General features: G+C 30.1%; 10 protein-coding genes across 10 annotated transcripts; 6 read left to right on the forward strand and 4 right to left on the reverse strand.

The window, feature by feature from the left end:
- Nucleotides 1-577: 577 nt before the first annotated feature.
- cubi_01959 (uncharacterized protein) lies at nt 578-2,691 on the forward strand (the record flags this gene model as incomplete). Its single annotated transcript, XM_029018971.1, has 2 exons — nt 578-631; nt 1,081-2,691. 2 exons carry the CDS (start codon nt 578-580, stop codon nt 2,689-2,691), a joined length of 1,665 nt encoding a protein of 554 aa, XP_028876445.1.
- A 713-nt stretch (nt 2,692-3,404) lies between these two features.
- On the forward strand, nt 3,405-4,943 carry cubi_01960 (uncharacterized protein; the record flags this gene model as incomplete). Its single annotated transcript, XM_029018972.1, has 1 exon — nt 3,405-4,943. The coding sequence occupies one exon, from the start codon at nt 3,405-3,407 to the stop codon at nt 4,941-4,943; it is 1,539 nt and encodes a 512-aa protein (XP_028876446.1).
- Nucleotides 4,944-6,172: 1,229 nt separating this feature from the next.
- On the forward strand, nt 6,173-8,725 carry cubi_01961 (uncharacterized protein; the record flags this gene model as incomplete). Its single annotated transcript, XM_029018973.1, has 1 exon — nt 6,173-8,725. The coding sequence occupies one exon, from the start codon at nt 6,173-6,175 to the stop codon at nt 8,723-8,725; it is 2,553 nt and encodes an 850-aa protein (XP_028876447.1).
- Nucleotides 8,726-9,403: 678 nt separating this feature from the next.
- Nucleotides 9,404-10,306, reverse strand: cubi_01962 (uncharacterized protein; the record flags this gene model as incomplete). Its single annotated transcript, XM_029018974.1, has 1 exon — nt 9,404-10,306. One exon carries the CDS (start codon nt 10,304-10,306, stop codon nt 9,404-9,406), a length of 903 nt encoding a protein of 300 aa, XP_028876448.1.
- Nucleotides 10,307-11,346: 1,040 nt separating this feature from the next.
- cubi_01963 (ARF like small GTPase) lies at nt 11,347-12,141 on the forward strand (the record flags this gene model as incomplete). Its single annotated transcript, XM_029018975.1, has 1 exon — nt 11,347-12,141. The coding sequence occupies one exon, from the start codon at nt 11,347-11,349 to the stop codon at nt 12,139-12,141; it is 795 nt and encodes a 264-aa protein (XP_028876449.1).
- A 354-nt stretch (nt 12,142-12,495) lies between these two features.
- cubi_01964 (40s ribosomal protein S10) lies at nt 12,496-12,882 on the forward strand (the record flags this gene model as incomplete). The annotated part of the gene is made up of 1 exon (XM_029018976.1): nt 12,496-12,882. One exon carries the CDS (start codon nt 12,496-12,498, stop codon nt 12,880-12,882), a length of 387 nt encoding a protein of 128 aa, XP_028876450.1.
- Nucleotides 12,883-13,334: 452 nt separating this feature from the next.
- Nucleotides 13,335-14,945, reverse strand: cubi_01965 (uncharacterized protein; the record flags this gene model as incomplete). Its single annotated transcript, XM_029018977.1, has 1 exon — nt 13,335-14,945. One exon carries the CDS (start codon nt 14,943-14,945, stop codon nt 13,335-13,337), a length of 1,611 nt encoding a protein of 536 aa, XP_028876451.1.
- A 959-nt stretch (nt 14,946-15,904) lies between these two features.
- On the reverse strand, nt 15,905-16,309 carry cubi_01966 (actin depolymerizing factor-related protein; the record flags this gene model as incomplete). Its single annotated transcript, XM_029018978.1, has 1 exon — nt 15,905-16,309. One exon carries the CDS (start codon nt 16,307-16,309, stop codon nt 15,905-15,907), a length of 405 nt encoding a protein of 134 aa, XP_028876452.1.
- Nucleotides 16,310-17,489: 1,180 nt separating this feature from the next.
- On the forward strand, nt 17,490-18,800 carry cubi_01967 (ULP1 like chllamydin domain-containing protease; the record flags this gene model as incomplete). Its single annotated transcript, XM_029018979.1, has 1 exon — nt 17,490-18,800. The coding sequence occupies one exon, from the start codon at nt 17,490-17,492 to the stop codon at nt 18,798-18,800; it is 1,311 nt and encodes a 436-aa protein (XP_028876453.1).
- A 240-nt stretch (nt 18,801-19,040) lies between these two features.
- Nucleotides 19,041-19,700, reverse strand: cubi_01968 (uncharacterized protein; the record flags this gene model as incomplete). The annotated part of the gene is made up of 1 exon (XM_029018980.1): nt 19,041-19,700. One exon carries the CDS (start codon nt 19,698-19,700, stop codon nt 19,041-19,043), a length of 660 nt encoding a protein of 219 aa, XP_028876454.1.
- Nucleotides 19,701-20,538: the final 838 nt, after the last annotated feature.

Genomic DNA, 20,538 nt, shown 5'->3' on the forward strand with positions numbered 1-20,538 from the left:
GGTCGTTGTAAAAGAATAGGATTTTTCTGGTTAAATTGATTTTTTTCTTTTTATATTTTGGACTAGGAAGAGGGTCAATAAAAGGATTAATCAATTTTTGCATGCTTTGGGCGCCGTATTAAGTTTTTTTTTTTTTGAGATTTCTGTACAAACTTAACTGATTGGTGTTTTTAATTCTGTATTCCTTGTTCTATTTTGTTCTGTTTTTATTTAAATAGCAAGTTTTATTATTTTTTTTTCGTGTATTTGCAATATTATTGAAATTTTCTAATGTGGTGAATCCTATTTTAAGTAAGTTTTCAATAGTCTACCTAATAATGTTTGTTTTTGCCTAATAAATCTGTTTTTCCTAAAAATTTCTATTCTTATTGAATTCTAGTTTAATCAAATCAAAAACATGAATCTTTACGTTCAGTAAAACTTTTGAATGTTTGGTTCCAAAAATCAGCTTTAATTTTGATTCCACCAAAATGCATATTATTTTTCAGTCATGTAAAAAAAGACAGTTTGGCGCCAGTTAATTTTCTTATGTAATAGGGGAAAAAAGATAATAAATAGAAGCTTTTCTTTTAAAAATATGAAGCTAAAAAAAAGTTTGTTTATGACCTTTGCAATAAACACAGTTATTCTGGTAAGTTAAGGTAAAATTGGTGCAAGAATTTTTTTTTTTTTCCGATTCCATATCTCTCTTATTTTGACTTTCCAATGCATGCAATTCTAAATACATGCACTTTCAAGAAAACTACTTACAATTACCGGTATTATATAATAAAATTTAATGTGCTTATATTAAATCGTAAAATTTTGGAGCTGCATGCATTGTACCAGATAAGTTAATTTAAAAATACAAAAGAGAAAATCTCTTCAATAGGGAGAAGAAAGAAATGAAATAAAAAAAAAAGGGGAGCAAGGGGAAAAGTAGGAAATTGGAGGAGAGTAAAATAAGAGAGAAAGAGAAAAAGGAAAAAAAGTAAAGAAAAAAAGGAAAAGAATCAATTAACAAATTATTCCTCTTTTCTGATATTAACACTAAACGCTGAAATACTATTATTATAATAATTTGGGTTAATTCTTCTTCAGGGGTTATTCAAATTAGCGTACTCAACAGATTATGAAAATTTAGTAAGAAGAAAGATAAATAAGACTGAGGAACCTGGCATTTTAAGGGAGAATGATTTATTAAGAAGAGGAGGTGATGGAAAGAAGGTAAGGAAAGATGTCGAATTGGAATTGGAACTGGAAGCCTTTAAGGTAGCATCTGAACTTAGCACATCATTTGTTCGAAAAGTTCCAGAACAATTCAAGGAGATTTACAGGAAATCAGATGGAAGAGCAGAAAGCATGTACAAGAATTGTATATATAGTTTTTTACTTTTAACTAAAAAAGGAACAGTTTCGCCAGTCCTATATGTGAGAACATTAGTTTATAGACTTGGAAATAACTACTACTTTAATTTAGGAGAGATCAATGACAAAAATGAGAGAGAAAATGCTGAGCTTATTAGATTAAAAGTAGGCCAAGCATTACATTTGTTTTGTATGAAAGCATCAAGTTTATATTATTCTAAAGATGAAACAAGACCTCTAAATAGAAAGATCAAAAAAGAAATGGCCAAATTAGAAGAGACAGAATCTTTCGAAGATATATCTAGTTATAATGATGATGATAATAATGAGGAAAGAGCAGAAATAAGAGAAATAATGTTTTATTTAACAGAATTACTAAATAATGATGTCTTAAATGTTGAGATTGATGATAATATGTTTAAAAAGAAAAAAGGCATAAAGAGTATATTTGAAATTGGAACAGAAAGAAGAATGGATAGAGAAAGGATTAAAGAGTATGAAAATATGGTCAGACTGGTTAGAGTTCCTCTTCCAGAGTCGAGGCTAAGAGACAGATATGGTCAAATACATCATCCTGATGCTGAAAATAAATTAGGAGTATCTGCAAGAGTTCAAAGAGAGAGTGATAAAATTAAGTCAAAATTAGATCAAATTAGAAGAGATGAGAAAATAATCATGGGAGGACATGAGAGGTTTGTTGATTTTGAAAGAAGAAAGTTCTTAGAAGCAGCTTTAAAAAGAAATCAAGTATTAAGTTTTGAGAAGAACAGAAAAATGATATCTGAAAGAGAAGATAAGAATGATCAGAGCCGAGAGGCCAGATTAAAGTGCGAATGCGATAATGAGGATGACTGCGAATGCAGAATTGTTGATCTTTACGGAAAGGTTTTAGGAAAACCAGTTTCACTAAAACTTGAAGAGGATTTATTTAATGATCATCAAATATTTAGAAAGAAAAATAAGAACCGAAAGGCTGAAGTTAAATACTTTAAAGGATTAATATATGAGAATTATAACTCAAAAGGAAATCAATATGACTTAGAGAATCAGAACAGCCAAGGTGAATTTGGTATTAGTAGGAGAAAAAATTTATATGTTCCAAATAGTTATGTGGAGATTCCTCTTACTGGTTTATCAAAACTTCAATTATTAACTCTTGAACAACTTTCTGGAATTGATATTAATGCAAGAAGCTCAACAGAATGTTTGCCTAGAATTAAAGAAATTAATCATGAAAAGAACATAAAAGTATCTGAATCTGTTCCAATTAATGAGGATAGTAAGAGTTCTACATTAAAGAAATCTAAAAGTATTTTATCTAATAGAAATAGAAACTATGTTTAACTTGACTAGGAGGAAAAACTATATGATTTAGTTTCCCGATAATTTATTTTGATTAATTAAATGTTTGTAGAAAACCAAGATGGAAAAATCCTTCTATTATTGTTGTTAATGCCACTACTGCTGCTACTACTAATACTACTGCTGTTTCTACTACTAACACTGCTACTGCTACTAGTGCTACTATTACATATTAATACTGCGATTACTATTACTATTATCACTACTATTATTAATACTACTACCACAGTAACAACAAATAACAACATTTTCAAAACTAAATTTTATCTTAATTATGTCCAAAATCTCTGCACTAGGTTTTCTCGTTGAGAATTAAATGCAATCAGATTAATTGTACTTGCAAACTATCATTATATAAAAAAAAAAAAGAAATGATTTGTAAATCACTTTTTTAATATAATGATAATTCTTATTTTTCATATTTTAAGTAATTTACGTTTCTTAAAACATAAATTTACCTAAATTATTTATTTAAATAATATATTAATTTTATTACGTGTCTATTTTGATTTATTTACTATCTCATTCATTGCATGTAATTTATTAAAAATTTTGCTTGCATAGTTGGCGGGAAATCACAAATGTCTAAAAGTTAAAATTTAACTATTGAGGAAAACATCAATAATTGATGAAAAAGTCAACAATTCAATGATTTTTTTGGTAACTTATCTCATTTATAAAGATAATTGGAAGCAATGAATTTAAAAATACCTTATAATAAGGTGACATTGATTTCACTTCTTGTGATTGTTTTCTATGGGTACCAAGTAAAAACAATAAACTGTGCACCTAACAATTCCAAAGGTGGAGCAAAAAAAAGTTCACAAAGCACAGGAAATACTGCTAATGAAAGGTACACAGCAAGTCTCTATGAAAATTTGGTACCCAGACACCCTCAAACTTCAACATCTTTACTATATGGAAGAATGAAAGTAAAAAATTGGCTTTATGTGAAAAGGCGAAATAAACAGGTGGGGGCTTTAAGATATGGATTAAATAATGATGATATGCATGTGACAATTCAGATGTATGTTAACAACTTGAAAACTCACATTCCAGTTCAAAAGAGTTATTTGCATGAACGACGAGGTAGGGCAAGAAAGTTTAAAAGAAAATATATTTATTGGGTATGGAGGCGTTGGAGATATTTACTTTCAGCAAAAGAGAGAATGCCAATATTAGTTGGAGATAAAGATTTGCCACAAATGCCAGTAGATCCATTGGAGAGAGTGTATAGCTATGCAGTAAATATTATAGAAATTCCAAGTGCATTTTATTTGGAACAAGTACACTGTATGTATACTGGTATAAAGCCATTTATTAATGGTATTTTGGCAAGCTATTCTTTGCAAGATCTTATTGGAGCATCTCTTTATTCAGTAGGCTCCGATGTATTATTTAAGGATTATTTATGTATACAAGCAATAAATTTATGGAGTGATGATCAGATTGTACCAAATGCTAATGCAATTTGTGCAAGAGCTAAGAAATGCTTAGATAATAATGAAGTTAATGATAGGAAGAATAAACAGTTATTTTCTGAATATTCAAATAAGATATCTAGTATTTATTCAAATAAAAGATTTATTGGGGCAGTTTCTGGGCATACTTTTGCATCAGAAACTTTCTTTAGAATGACTCAAAAATTCCATGAATTAGAGGCACACAAACGTCCTGACTATATTGAAAAACTTTTTGTACTTGTTAGATCAATAAGATTTATGATTTATGCGAATGAATTATTAATTCGCTCAGGAGTTAAAAAAAAAGCAGTTTTTAAAGTTGACAGGGTTTCAGATGTTATTCAATATTCAGTATTTAGAGTTGAACCAGTTTCCATGATAAGGTACTGTGTTGCTCATTCTATAACTGCAAGATATAAATTCAGAAGGAGTATGGGTGTTGCTGTTATTGAGGAAGCTTGTGCTCACAGCTTAAGCTTTGGATTCATTGATGACACCAATAAATTGCCTCCTGGAATAACTAAATCAAAGGCCAGGGAAAATATTTATCAGCACTTTTCAAATTTGGAAGAGGAAGAAGAACGTTCTGATAATTTTGTTCTAATCCAATCTTATGACCAAAACATTTCTATTGATGATAAAGGTAATATTAACGCTAATATTAAAAAGAAGACAGAAACTGAAGATTTACAAGAAGCAGATGAGGATAATAATGAGGAGCTTGAAGATGAAGAAAACTGGAATAATCTCATTAATCAATATATTGAGTAGTTTAAATTAAACTTCTGATTCAGAAAATCAGTATTGTTAGAAATAAATAATCTCTTTTTTTTTATCACTATATTTTTACTAATTATACAAATAATAAACTAATAATAGTAATAAATATATAGATAGATAAATATATATACTCAGGTGAGGGTTTCAAATTAATGAAATAATTTATTTTCAATATATTTCCTTTCCACGCAAAAAAGTAATGCATGCAAACACCGGTATTAAATCGAAATAGTAATAATTTGCTTTCCACATAAAGTGGTTACATACCGTTGATTACATGCAGTCATAATTTGCAATTATTAAAAAAAAAGTGCCTATTATATTAAATACAGAATATAATCGATAAAATCTAGCAGAGTTTTGAAGGATTAAAAAAACAATGCTATATTTGTGATTCTCATTTTTAATATTAAAGAATAAATATGATTGGTTACTATTTACTTCAGGTATTGTTTAAAAGTGAAAATTAAATAAGAACAGTCTACCAATAATGATTTTTGCAAAATAATAAATGAGTTTTCAAATATCTTTGGAATAATGGATATCGAATTACAAAAAAACAAATTTTTAACATGAGAAGTTTATTTGGTATTAAATGACGGGAAAAAGTTTATTTGACTAAAACAAGACTTTCATATATTCCGCAAAACTATTTAAAATCAAATAGATGATCAATTAATTGTAATATTAATACTAATATGTGGCTAATCAAATTGAAATTAATAATAAATCAATTACATAAATGGTATCAGTAAAAAATACATACAATATATATATAATAGTAATAATCATAATGATAAATAGTAATAATATAAATAATATATTTATTTTTATTACTTAAATTTATATATAAGTACATGCATTAGGCGCCCTGGGCAGAATATATATAAATTGTCAAACCTGAGCGTTCTTTAGTAAAATTAAGACAAGGGGTTATTCAAAAAAATTTTAAAACTTTTCCGGAGGTGAATCTCAAGAACTTTTTGAGCAGTCAAATTCAGACTTACACTGTATTGCTATTTTTGTTTTGTTTAACAAGGGTTATTAATTGCTCAATGATGCCTTATCTACGTATTTGATATTATAAAAGTTAAGTCATCCAGATAACTGAAAATTCAAATAGTCACTTAAAACAATATAAAAGAAAGAGCAAATAAATATCAATTTATCGTCAGAAACTTTTTTAATTTATTGGTACTTTAAAGTGATAAATTGTTTAAATGTTAAAATATATTGAGACAGTCTTTGAATCTCTATTAAAAAAATGCAAGTTACTTACATTGTATATAATATTAATTAATTTCGTCAGATTGAATTATGTGACATCCGATATAAGTAGATTGGCTATTACGGAAGGTCTTATATTCTCTCCAAGATCATTAAATTTAATAGAATGTACAAACAATGTAATTCCTGATATTATAAAGGAAATTACAAAAATAGATGAGAAAAATTCTCACAAAGTTAAAACATGTCTTGAAGGGCAACATTTTCAGAGAAGCATGATGGGCCTAGCTTTAAGTTTCAGCTCAGGAGAGAATCTTCAATATAACAAGTTGAAATGCCCAAGATTAATTGCATCTTTCTTGAGAGATAGAATTCTTGGTTATTCATGCCCTTATTTATCAAATATTAGTGAACTTTTTAACTTTGTAGAAAATAAAGAGCTCAAAACTAAGGATTCAATAGGGAAAAGAAATATCCGTGCTCATCCAAATAATGCAAAGAATGCTAAGTTACCTACAATATTAACAAGTTTATATACAAGGTTAATACAAAGTTGCGACAAAATTGAAGATTGCTTTTTAAATCTGGATAAAGAGTCTCAGACAAAGTATTTGAAACAAGATGGTCCGAATTTAAATAAATCCTCACTTGATTTTAGTCCAAATGATATTAAGCTTGAATTAGAACAAAATAATATTAATTCAATAATTTCACTATTCCCAAAAAAGATTGGAAGAAGAGATATTTTGACTTATTCCAATAATTTATTAAGGAGTGCAACTTTGGAATTTGAAACTAATTTTGAAAAAGAAAGTCCTCTTGATCCTTTTTGGCTTATACAAGCTTATAGAATGCTCTTGCTATATTCAGTAATGCTTAATGATGCTGGAATATTTGTTAACCTAAGCTCATATTATTTCCAAAAAGTCTTTAATTATTTATTGGATACTCAACATTTACGCAGTATTGATTCTTTACAATTACAAACAAAGTATTTAAATTTGGACAAATCATCAAGAAAACAGTTATTATTTCTAAGAGCTTCATATACAATTTTGGAATCTTGCTTTGATTTTTGGAAAGATCTTCATAATTACTACGTTTCATCAATTTTAACTAATAAATACAAGGCTAAAGATCTAGAAATAGTTTTGGATTTCTCAAAGATTTGCCAAAAAGGCTTTCAATTACCTTTAAGACAATCATTAATTTTTTTCTACTATGCTGGGATTAAAGAAGTTATCAAATATTCAGATATTAATGAAAAGTCTACTAATAATAGTACAAACATTATTCAACATGATAGCAGTGAGTTCACTGAATCTACCGAAAACAATTCTACAGATAATAAGGAATGGTATGATGGTTCTTCTATTGACTTTGCTATTAACACTCCTTGGTTTGTTGAAAGTACCAACTTGTTTTATCCAGTAACAACTATTGAGGAGTTGGATAAAATTTATAATAATGAGGTTTCAGCTTTGATTAAACAAAGTGATCCAAATCTTAATCCAAAAGCCACTGTTTTGAATTTGAATCACGATATTTTGTCTGGCTATTTTATTGGTGGTAACGGATCAATGATGTATAGAAGCTGTACTTATTATTTAAGAAGAAAGTTAAGAAAAGGTTCTAAAGAGTTATTATTGGCCCAAGTTAAAAAGATGAGTAAGAATAGTGGATTTCATGAGGTTAGTCCAAGCGAAAAGATTCGATACTTTTGCTGGTATACAGCTAAAATAGTATATCCGAATGATTCAACTTTTGAAACCGAAGATAAGTACGAAAAGAGCCAATTTACTCAAGGGAATTTTAAAGTTTCTCAATCTGCTGAAAAGAATAGTAACATTATTAGAAACAAAAACACGAGAATTTCTTCAGTTTCCTCTTCTCCAAAGAGAATTGAATATCAAGACATTAAAAGTCTTGAACAAAACCCTGATAGGGCTTCTTTTTCATCAACTTCAATGACCTCTTCCACTTCTCAACCATCTTTATCATCTTTGAATGGTTCAATAACGACCAGAAAACATTCATCATTTTTAGATGATAGACGCCGAGAAATTCTTCAAAGATTATACCCTCAAAGTTCTGATTTGAATATGAATTCCTTAGCATATTCAATTTCTGATAAATCTGGTGATTTGAAGGGAGTTCCTGTCATTAAAAAACATTCAAATTCTTCATCTCCTCAGATGTTAGAGCCATCATCTTTAGTATCAAGTATTAGGGGAAAGTACGAGCAAGACAGTTGCAAGAAAAAAGACGTCAAGGAAAATACTACATCAAGCAAGGGTTTAATGCCAAGGTTGCTGGAGGAAATTAAATCAGGAGTAAAGCTAAAACCAACAGGATCTTCAGCTTCGAATGAGATTATGAATAACATTAGAAAAGAAATTACAAGTTCTGCCAAAGCTGTGCATCTTGGAGTTTCTTCTTCTCAAATCAAAAATGATTTAGAATCTACAGAGTTTGCACCTCCTCTTGTTGAAACGAATCTGTTGGATGAAATAAGCAATAATCACAAGTTTTTATTTGAACAATAAATGATATGCTAAAAGGTATTGGTGCATATTATACTGATGAAATGTGTAAGGGATTCTAATTTCCATTTGGATGTGTTTCCAAATTTACTTAATCTAAAATATATACAACGTAACCTATCAAAAATCTTTACTTTTTATTTTAATGGACACATATTTTGAAAAAATTGTAACATTCAGTTTTCTATATATTATTCATGCTGAAATTGTTATTAAACTTATTAATAAAAATCTTAGTTCTATACCGGTATTGAACGAAACGCATGCATGCATACATGCATATATTGACACGTAATTGTTGGCATTTCGTCAAGAATGGTGTAAAAATCCCAAATTTGTTCTATCCGAAATGATATACATCTTTGTGTTTATGATTCTACTTAGTGATTAATTAATAATATTGACTTTAGTCATAAAGAATATATGTTTTTCATTGAGTTGTGAATTAATTAATCGAAACTAGTCTAATCAGTTTCCCAAAGATATTAAATTCAAATTTAGTCTTGAATTACTGAATTCAATGGGACTAAGTGCGATGTTAAACTTTGAAAAGTCTTCATAATCTAATAATTAACATTTAAGATTAATAGACTTTTCGTTAATTTTGGAGAAAAACAAGAAATAATATTATTGAAAAATAAATAATTTTTAATAAATATATTAATTATATGGTCCAAATTATTAGTTAAGTAATGGGACATCCTGATGTCTAAAATCCTTGCAAATTGAACATTCATCAGGGCTGTGAAATCCAGCTAAATTGATAAGTTTTGAGTGTAGGGAGTCAAAGTAATCCAAACTAGACTTTTTGAGTTGTGTGTTAACAGAATTGGTATTTTTGCAATTGTCAATGATAGATTTTTGGAATTCAAGAATTATAGATATACCAGATTTGGTATAATCTGAAATCTCATGCAATTTGTGATTACATCCTTGAATCTCAACAGACTTTTGGCTATTTATGAGCAATATTTCATCACTAGAATGTTGATTATTTTCGAGATCTTGATTTTCAGGTTCTTTCAAAATAGTAATTTCAGAATCATTAGAATGCCCATTGGTTTCTTCTTGTTCTTTCTTAAAGCTTAAAGAGTCATGTCTAAATTCATTTAAAATGAGCTTTGACTCTTGCTTAGTAAACTGAGACTCATATTCATTTTCTTTGATCTCAATAATTGGCTCTATAGTATTAGAAATTTGTAAGCCAATTTCATCTTTTGATAAACTTTTTTCAATATTTTCACCTTCCTTGGGAAATTTGTCTTGTTCTTCATCTAAATTTTCTTCTTTATATTCCTTCTCATTTTCATTTTCGTTCACATTTTCATTTTTATTTTCATTTTCATCTTCACTGTTTGTCTGATCAATTTGATATGGCTGACATATTTGTTGCTCATCATTATCATTATTTTTTTGAATATCAGAAATAGAGGGGCTTCTGGAGGAATTCTTTGAATTAGGTTCTGAAGCTCCTAATCTTAAGGAAAGCTCCTGGGTTAACTTTATGCTTTCAGATGCAGCAATAAATTCTGCCTCCCTAATAGCCTTTTCTTCAGCAAGTCTAACATTAGTTTCATTTTCCATTTTTTAACAAAAGTGTGAAAAATACTTAAATTCTAAAAAAAGATCAAACTCAACTTGCAAATTTCTTATTGAGAAGGCAAAATTTTCTAAATCTTTCAAACAAGAATGCAAATTTTATTTATAGTTAATAATCTACGAAAAGTGTATTCTTCAAAATAAAGTTAATTATTAATAAAACAAGATCTTTGAATCTTCCCGTACTCGACTTTTTTTTTACTAATTGTTTTTTTAGCACTTTGACACATTTTTTAATCTTTTAATAACAACCGCCAAAAAGCATGCAGCACGATACCCGTCATGTCTTTGGCGGGAAACGCATCCAAAAACATGAGTGGAAAAAATGAAAAAAGGAAAAAGGTCCAACGAGAAGTTAGTAGTAAAAAAAATATCAATTTTGTTACAATGTCAGTTGTTTGTATTTAAAACTAATTTTTATGTATTAAGGATCTTTAGTATTATAGGTATAAGCAGTAGAATTTTGTAGAAACAAAGAGTGAGCTAAAAAAAAAAAAATTTCTTCTTTTTTAAGTTAGTGATTCAATTTTTTTAAATAAAAATGTTTAGGGTTTATAGTAACTTAAATAATAATCATCTTCTTACAGCATATTTTTAGAGAAGCTATGATTAAACTAATAATATTTTATTATTTAATAATAGCATGCAAATATTTCAGAGATCTATATAAGAAATGGCGCCAACCTTGATTTTTTTAAGGGAGAGAAAGTGTTTGCATGTATTGTGAGATTAAAGGTTTCTAGGCAAATAATGAGATATATATGTAGACATTGCATTATTCAATTGAATAATAAGCAATTGAACAAAAAAAAGTAAGTGGGTCCAAGAGAAAGTCAGAAAGTAACTAGAATAGTTAAGCTAGAACCACAAAAATAAGAAGCAATCCAGTTCATTAACAAATTAATGACATTACAAATATCAAGGGCAATAACAAAAAGATCACTCTATACAAAAGTTCACAGTAGTTGATTGAAAGAAAACCTGGGTCATCAAATTAGCTTATCAGAGAAAAAATCAAACAGAAAATGTTCAACCTTTCAAGATCAATCAGCAAGGCTGGAATAAACATAATATTTACAGGTATGACAGGATCTGGAAAAACGACTTTATTATATTCGTCTCTACTTGGGGGATTCGATGAAAGTCCTAAATTTGAACCAACAGAAAGCTTCAATTTTGAAAGAATTATGTATCTGAAGAAAGTACTACTAGTTTGGGATACCTCTGGGCATATTGCATTTATCAATAACCTCTTACCAGTAATGTTATCCATTATAAAATTAAGAGCAATAGTATACGTAGTAAATCTTCTACAAAATGATAAACTTATTTTCGATGAAATTAATAATGAGATAAGATCACTACTATATAATCAGCAGCTTTCTGATTGCAGATTCTGCATTATATTTAACACATTTGGGTCAGGGTACGATTCATGGCCTAAACAACCAGCAGAGTTTGCTAGTTTACTTGGACTCTGCTACCTACCCCCTCAAATAGATAACCGAACTAAGTGGTTTGTTGTAGACACATCCAAAGGATTTACTGACAATGGATGGAGAATGGCTGTGGAATTCATTTTATTCGGTAGTATTCCCAATATGCCATACTATACCAATGTGCCAGATTTTGAGCTAACCCCTGTTCATTACTACTACTCGCAATACGATGGAAAAACGCCATATGGGTATGGCTTTAAGCAATTGATTCCAAGTGATTACATTAGCAATCCTAATCTTGAAAGTGTGCCTCCACCTGTTGTCACTAAACCACCTAAAACATCCAGATTTGCCAAGTTTTTCAAAAAAAATAAAAAGTAGGCGCGAGACAGTTGGCGCCACAAATTGTCTCAATATTATAATATGAGTATATTATTAAATATAATTTTTTTTTAAAAAAATAAGTAATAATCAATTATTAATAAATTACTTATAATTTTAAATAGGTTAACGTGTCTAAAATAGTTTAATTTGAAATAAATAACTATTCTGTCTCATGGCGGGCATTTGCCTGGCCTAACTTTAATACACATACATATTAAAATATATATAAATTTGCCTATTTTCAAATTGAGCAACAAATAAAGTTAATATTGTTAAGAGGTAGTTTGAAAAAGCTTTAAAAAGACTATTTTTTTCCATTCATTATAAATAAAAAAATAATTAAGATTCAGGATGTCATCTTATGCTGTATGTGGTTCTAGAGCGTCTTTGGTTTCAAAAAAGAACCAAAGAGCCATATATTCTTACTTATTCAAGGAGGGTGCTATTGTAGTACACAAGAATCCAAATGATCCAAGACATTCTGAATTGGATATTCCAAATCTCCAGGTTATGTTAACAATGAGATCCTTGCTTTCTAAGGAAGTTGTAACTGAGAAATTTACGTGGCAACATAACTATTATTTATTAACAGATGAAGGAGTTGAATATCTCCGTCGTTATTTGGATTTACCTGCATCAGTTTTCCCAGCAACACATACAAAGAAGACTATGGATCGTCCAAGTAGATCAGAAGGTAACCAAGGTAGAGGTTATGGCAGAAACAGACAACAACACTAAGTTATCTAATCAGCTCCTAACCTTTCTTTTTTTCATTTAAGTCTTTGCCAAAAGAAATAGTAAAGTATGATATAAGAATTATATTTTATTAACTTAACTAAATACCTATTTTTTTAGAATGACTTGTCTATTTTTCTTTTTGCTAAGATTTTGTATTTACAATAAGACTACTTGAGAAGAAAGAGTTTTTACTAAGTAACTAATTTTAGTTTGAATACTAGAATATTAGAAGGAATCTTTATAGATTGGCTATGTTGTTTCCTTTTTAATCTTTTATGATTAATCTAAGGAGTTCTAGTGCGTTTATATTTTGAGATCCTGAGTAAATAAGGGAATATCGGCCTCCAATTATGTACAAGGTTACTTCTTTTTTTTTTTTTATCTTATCTTGGAGAAATGATGGGAGAGAAAGTGTGAAAAGGTGAGTTTAAAATGGGTTAGAAAACAATGACTTAAACAACTCCAAATAAATTCGACCACTTAATGATGTCCATATTTTGGTCATTTTCGGATGAATAACTGGGTTTGACTAGCTTCAATGATAAATTGAAATCTTGTATAGTAATTGGCCTAAATGCTTCTCTATTTGGAACATTATGGATGCCATTATACTTTTCAATAGTCTCATCATATGAAAATTCTGCAGCCTTTATACACAGATTCTTAATATCACTTCCATTCCAGCCATCAGTTTCTATTGCAATAGATTTTAATTGATCGTGAGTTATTTGACATCCTCCTTGAGTATTTTTTTCTAGAATATATTTAATTTGTTCAAGCCTACATTCCAAATCTGGTAAAGGTACCAATACTCTCTTAGTTAATCTTCTCAATGCTGCATCATCCAACATATCTGGCCTATTTGTAGCTCCAATTACAACAACAATCTTAGACAAATCACTCTGTACACCATCAATCATTTGGAGAAATTGGTTCTTGAGCCTAATACTATTATCATCATCCTTACTCGTTCTCTTGCTAAAAATGCTGTCAATTTCATCAATAAATATAATAGATGGTGATGAGTACTCAGAAATCATAAAAAGAGCTTTGATAATGTTTTCAGTTTCTCCATAAAATTTACTCATTATACTTCCGGGAGACACATCATAAAATGATGCCTTGCACTCACTTGCTATCCATTTGGCTAGCATAGTCTTTCCAGTACCAGGAGGGCCAAAAAGGAGGATTCCTCTTGGAGCAGAATGTAAACCAATATGTAAATCGGGGCGTTGTATTGGATTTATGATTTTAACTCTCAACATTTTCTTGATCGACTCTAGTCCAATAACATCTTTTTCCGAAATAAAATTCTTTGGTTCAGTCCTTATACTTAAAACCCACTCTATATGTTCCATCTTCACTTTACCTTGCAGGCAAGCTAGTATTCTTTCAGCCTCAGTATTCTGACTACCGATAGTAGTTGAACCTTTATTAAGATTTCTCCCCATACAACTCAGTAAGTTGACTCCTTTTGAATTTGAGTTGTTGAAGTTCTCTTTATTAATTTGCTTTTCATAAATTTCTGGGTTGCTCTTTTCCAACTCACTTAATCCTGTTGTGAACATATTTCTTGTTTCTTTTGGATTTTGTTTGTTCTTTATATTATGATCTTGGCCATTATTAAGCTGGTCCAAATTAAGATAGTCTGAATAGTCAGGCTCGTTTGGAGCATATATGATATCCAATAGTTCACTTCTGTAATAATCCCCGGCCAATCTTGCCTTTATTATTTCCATACTAGATTCCATAATTTCTTGATTCGATTTTTTTCCAATTAGATTACTTTGTTCATCTTTTTCAATATACTCTGACCACTTTAGTATTGATTTATCGTTTAAAAACGGACTACTCGTATCCCTAAACAAGATATTAGAGTCTCTTTCCAGTCTATTAATTATCCCAAATACTCTCAATGTTTTCATGTATTCAAAATAATTGCAATTTCCAAATTTCACTAGCTCATCCACCAACATCTCCCAACATTTTCGTCTTTTCAAACCTATTCCTATACTTTTAGACTTAAAAAATTCACTCAATAGCTCAACCTCTTCCTCCTCCATAGTTTCCTTATTTTATAAAAATTTGTGTCCCACTCAGTAATTGCGACATGCATTTAATTTTGTTACATTTTTTGCGCGCCCAAACACGTATGTTCGCACTTTAGTAATATGTGGGTAACCAGCGACCAAAAAGTAATAAACAAAAACAACCAAACATACAATAGTAAGAAAAAAATAAGTGTAGATAAATTTCAGCACAATAAAGAAAAATTTTTGTAACTAGTTTCTTTTTCTTTAAATAGTAATTATGCTTCTAACAGACCTTTCGGCCAATCACTTGTACCGTCGTGCCCTACCCTATTATGTTCTGTCCACATTGCGGTTATTGTGCATGTGCAGTGCATGCGATGCCGGTATACAGCCCTAGACAGGGGCTCGCTTCCTAAAAAGCACCACCCCATTCCCACCTCTTAGCTTTATTCTTGAACGTCTGTTTGAACAAGATCAATGGGAGAAATCTGTTTGCAATTTTCACATATGCAAACATACTTCAAAGGGGTGGAAGATAAGTATATATATGCAAAGTAGCAGAAACAAAAACACTTGCCGTTTATCTCAATATGAAATGTAGCGTACCTTTAAAGAAAGTTGTTCAAAATCCAAATAGGAATTAGTGGATAATCGAATCAAATTTACAAAATTAAGAAATAGAGTCTGACTTTTTATCTCTGAAATCATTCATTAAAGAGGATCAAAGAACTGCATTAGAAACATCCGATTTAGCTTCTATACATCCACTATAAAAATAATTCACTCCCTTCAAGACAATTTGTTCTCTGTTTATATCCACAAAATCGGAACGAGTTAAACATGCTAAAGCAACTAAAACTCGTCAAGCCTCTTTCCCTTTCTTTACAGAGAACCGAAACCATAGAAAGATATCTCATTGCTTATCTTGCCTCTAATTTTCCTCTTAAATTTCAGTAGGAGATGGCCAGGGCACCGTCCTAGAAACTGGATTAAAAGTATTGGTTAGTAACAAGCTCGTAGTCCAAGTCTGATCTCTCAGAAGCCTGTAAGAGCTTTCCATGAACACCTTCAAGTTTCTTAACAAAACCATCCTTTGATGAGGCAAAGACCATGCGATCTTTGACCTTAGCGTTTTCTGGTGTATACATTAAGAAAATGAGTTTTGGGTTTTGACCATTTGGGTCTGGAAGATCAATTGTGGCATAAAAACATTCAGCTTCTGGGATAGATGCAAGAAAATCTTCATATGTTTCCTCTGGTCCTGAAGCCTTGAATAAGATTATATTCTCATAGGTACTATCCATCTTATAAAGTAAATACCTGTGTTGTTTGCGGATCTTCTGCTTCTGAAAAGCATCGATGCATTCTTGGTGAATCTTCACGCCTGATGACATTTTTTATTATTAATCTCACTACTATAATAAATTAAAATTACTGCAAAAAAAAAAAAATAAAATAAGTATATTGGACTTGTACTTTATTTTTATCTTGCCCAAATAGTGGAGGTTGTATGTATTTTTATTCTCAATTTGTACACTTTATCTTGTATATATTAATATACAAATTTATATTATTTCTATTAAATATTATGTACCTATTACATTTAATTTATTACTATGGGGGTTATTGTCCATTTTAAATCTAAAGCACATGTAGATATTCTTTAGACGCATAGATTCAAATACTTGATGTCTATTATTTTGGCGCTCATTCCCTCATAATTATTATTAAATAAATTTTTAAAGAAAAAAAAAAAAAACTAGTACATGAGATAATATGTGATTTTTAACTAGGTTGTTTAGATAAATGATTAGATGAATTGAGATTAGAGCTATGTTCAAGCTAAAACAAAATTCCCAGAATCTTCTTTATTTTTCTTGTTCTACCTCTTTGCTTTGCAAATTTTATGTGTGGTTGCTTTTCTCTCGTAATTCTTTCTTTAGAAAATTAATTTTAGGTAAATACTTGTTACTTATTTGGTTCTAGTGCTTCTTTTCAATTTGTGCTTTCTCAACTAACATTTTTCCTTTACCAATAAGTATAATGGAAGGAAATGGCGCGTAAATATTCAACAATATATATTTATATTATTTTATATATATTAAGGAGAGGAAGAAAGCGAAAAAGGGAGGAGATATATAATTTTCTCTCAGAAATTTCAAAACTGAAAGCAGTTTTTTCTGTTTTAACTCTGTTTGAGACTTGGTCTAAAGGTCTGGGTGGATCAATAAGGCTATTTTTACGGTTTCCATATTTTCTTGCTTTTTCTCCTGTTTGAATTATAATCAGCCAGGGAGTCTATAATCAATGTTGGTAATCTCTGTAAAATAGAAGAAAGCTTTTCTTTTGTTTAGTTTGCTAACAAGTTAATTTCGTTAACAGTAAAGTCTGAATCTAAAGGAAGAATAATTTGTGATATGTGGGATTGGAAATGTAAAGTTCAGCTTTAGCTTGTTCTAAGAGATTTGATAACTACAAAAATAAATTAAAGACCAGATCAACAGGATTATGTATTTTTTGTTCTTCTAAATGAGAAGAAGAAGAAGCTACAATGGTAATTTGCCATTGAAAATAATGAGTAACAGCCATATTCTGTCACAGTATCTATCTTTAAATCACGGGCCATATTACTCTGAAAGAATACCAAGTCCAATTCAAAGAAGAAAGGAGAATCTTTTTGGAATTACAAATTTTCAGACTTTAGTAAGAGATAAGTTTTCACCAGACAAGATACACACAAACAAATATTTTATAAATGAAAAGTCCAGTAGTAATATTATAAGTTCAGATAATAGTTTGACCTCGAATGATAAGACATGCATTATAATGAATAAATATCAGGAGATTAAAAATAAACACAGGGTAATTTACTGTGAGAATAGTGAGTCTGATGATGGTCTTTTAAAACGATCATTGCAGTTTATCAAAAAAATATCCAAAAATAATACTCATCTGGAAGTCCTTGGGAATCACTTAAATAGCCTTGCTTTATGCGAAAGAAATCTTGAAAATAAAAGAAGAGAATTCAAAAAGCTAGTATATGGTTTGGATGATGGACAGTTTGAAGAACAAGAGTTAAAAGGAGATCAAATATTAGTATCACCTGGGGTAGTCAAATACAAATATCCAGTAGAGTGCTCTGAGGGTGAATTAAACAAGGCTAAAGATTGCCTATATGGTTCAAAGAATAAAGAGGTGATTATTGCAGTTAATAATAGAAGTAACATTGAATTAAGTATTGGACTGGTTCAATGTCTAAGGTCGCAACAATGGCTTAATGATGAATTAATCAATTTTTATTTTTCAATGCTCCAGGAAAGGAATGATCGCCAAGTCTCCAAAGGCCTTAAGTTAAGGGTATGGCTTTGGAACTCTTTTTTTTACACCAAATTAACAAACAATCAAAATGGAGGGGAAAATGGGTACTGTTACAAGAACGTCTCCAGATGGACACAAAGAAAAAAGATTGATTTATTTGAATATGATCTTGTTCTACTACCTATTAATGTTAATAATGTGCATTGGACTTTGGGCGTAGTGAATTTTAAGCTTGGATATATCCAATATATAGATTCTTTGGGCGGGAAATTTCAAGACCATTTGGGCTGCAGAAAGATGTCAGCCATATTTTTTCAGAACATGAGCAGGTATATCCAAGATGAGTATTTGGATAAGAAAAAGCAAGAGTTTCCAGGTCGGTTAAAACATTTTACGAACTTTTCAGAACCGGTTCCTCAACAGAATAATGGCTCCGACTGTGGGGTTTTCACATGTATGTTTGCCGAATGTCTTTCTGAAGGAAGATCTTTCGATTTTGATGTAGCTCAGATTGATAGGATTCGTGAAGTTATGCTAGTGGAATGCATTAGAAATGAGATATTTTGAGATTTTTCAGGTATTCAAAAACAACAGAATTATTATTAGAAGCATTTTTGTGGCATTTGGTTCCTTATATTTATGCTGTATGTATAATATTCAGGGTTGCCAAATTAGTGGCCTGATATTAGGAGAACAAAAAAGAAAAGGTTTTAGTATATTAAACAATTTTAGGTAGTTTTTGTTAAAATTAACTTAATATTTGAATTAAACTAGTCTCGTTTATATTACTGTAAAAAAAATATTCAATTATATACCATCAATCGTCCATGAGTTTACATGCACCCATGCATTACAGTTCCCAACATTAACTATTCCCAAAGTAAAGTACTTAAAGTTGCAGGTATCAGCGATATCTGTCAATCCACTGTACTTAAAAATATAATCAGTTCTAATAGTAATAGTGGCTGGAGATGTTTGCATGTCTTGAGAAGCGTAATCAGTTGTCTCAAGAATTGAGACAACTGTTGAAGGGTCTTTGGCTGTACTTGTATTCATGGAACACAAATCTTCACAAATCTTTACAAACTTTAAAACAAGTGATTTCGCATTACATACACAATTATATGAATCACAGTAAGTTTTCAAAGAAAGGTAAGAGGTTGTACTAGAACTACGAATGTTCTTAGAGTACTTGGACAAATCGAATTGGATTAGTAGAGTGTTATCCCAACCTGTACTAAAAGTAGATGTTATGGGAAGGTACATTGTTTTTCCTGAGTATTCCCAACAAAAGCTTGAACTTGTATTAATCATGTTCTGCGTCACAAACATACTTGTTGGAGTAATTGTCGCACAATTAACCAAGGTGTTTCTCAATATTCCCAAAATACTGAATATTGTTGTCCATAAAAATAATCTTTTTTTCTTTCCCTCTCCTTCAACTGCCCAAATTTTTCTCGACTTCATCTATACTGATCAGATCAAATTTCACTAGAATATTCCTGCTTTAGTGATTACATTCTATTTCTCTTGTAATGACAATATAACAACTATATTATTAAAATTCATAATTAATACATGCATATAAATGCTCTATTAGGCGCCAACCCACCCAAAGATCTTGGACGCCATGTATTGTTTGAATATTCAAAAACAGAGCCTAAAGTGAAATTCTGAACAAAATTTAAAACAAAACCTAGATTTGGGTATATTGCAGGGTTTAGAATAACAGTACTTTTTTGGTTTTTATCTTGACTTTTAAAGCCAGGATCCGGAAATTATTCAATTAACAATTATAACTCTACTTAAGAGCTAATTCTAGCAAAAATAAATATTCAAGAGCGATTCAGAGGAAAGTTTAGATTCAAAAGATAATTTTTTCCCCTCTTCTTTCCCTCCAATTTGTTCCTTTAGCTTACCTATCTTACTTTCCTCCCCTCATTTTGTTCTGCTCTACAATTACTTTTTTTTAAATACTGTTTTATCCTCCACCCTCTTTTAATCCATTTCACACTTTAAACAAATAACAATAATTAGTAGTTTTGCATGTATACAAAAAAGGCGCCACCAGAATTTATAGTGGGCAGGTACAAAGTATGTAGGGTTGTGGGGGGCCACAGGAGGAGGAGAGGGGGGGTGATTGAAAATTATTGGTGAGTTAAAATTTAATAAACGAGAAGATACATATACAAGGAAAGATAGATAAAGACAGGCTGGCACAAACAGAAGTTCAAATTTTTTTTAAGTGTAAAACCCACAGAAAATATTTCAAAACACTGAGGTCAACACTTCTTTTGAAATTAAT

This window comes from Cryptosporidium ubiquitum (genome assembly GCF_001865345.1).
Source record: "Cryptosporidium ubiquitum isolate 39726 chromosome Unknown contig_12, whole genome shotgun sequence".
NCBI classification, from domain to species: domain Eukaryota; phylum Apicomplexa; class Conoidasida; order Eucoccidiorida; family Cryptosporidiidae; genus Cryptosporidium; species Cryptosporidium ubiquitum.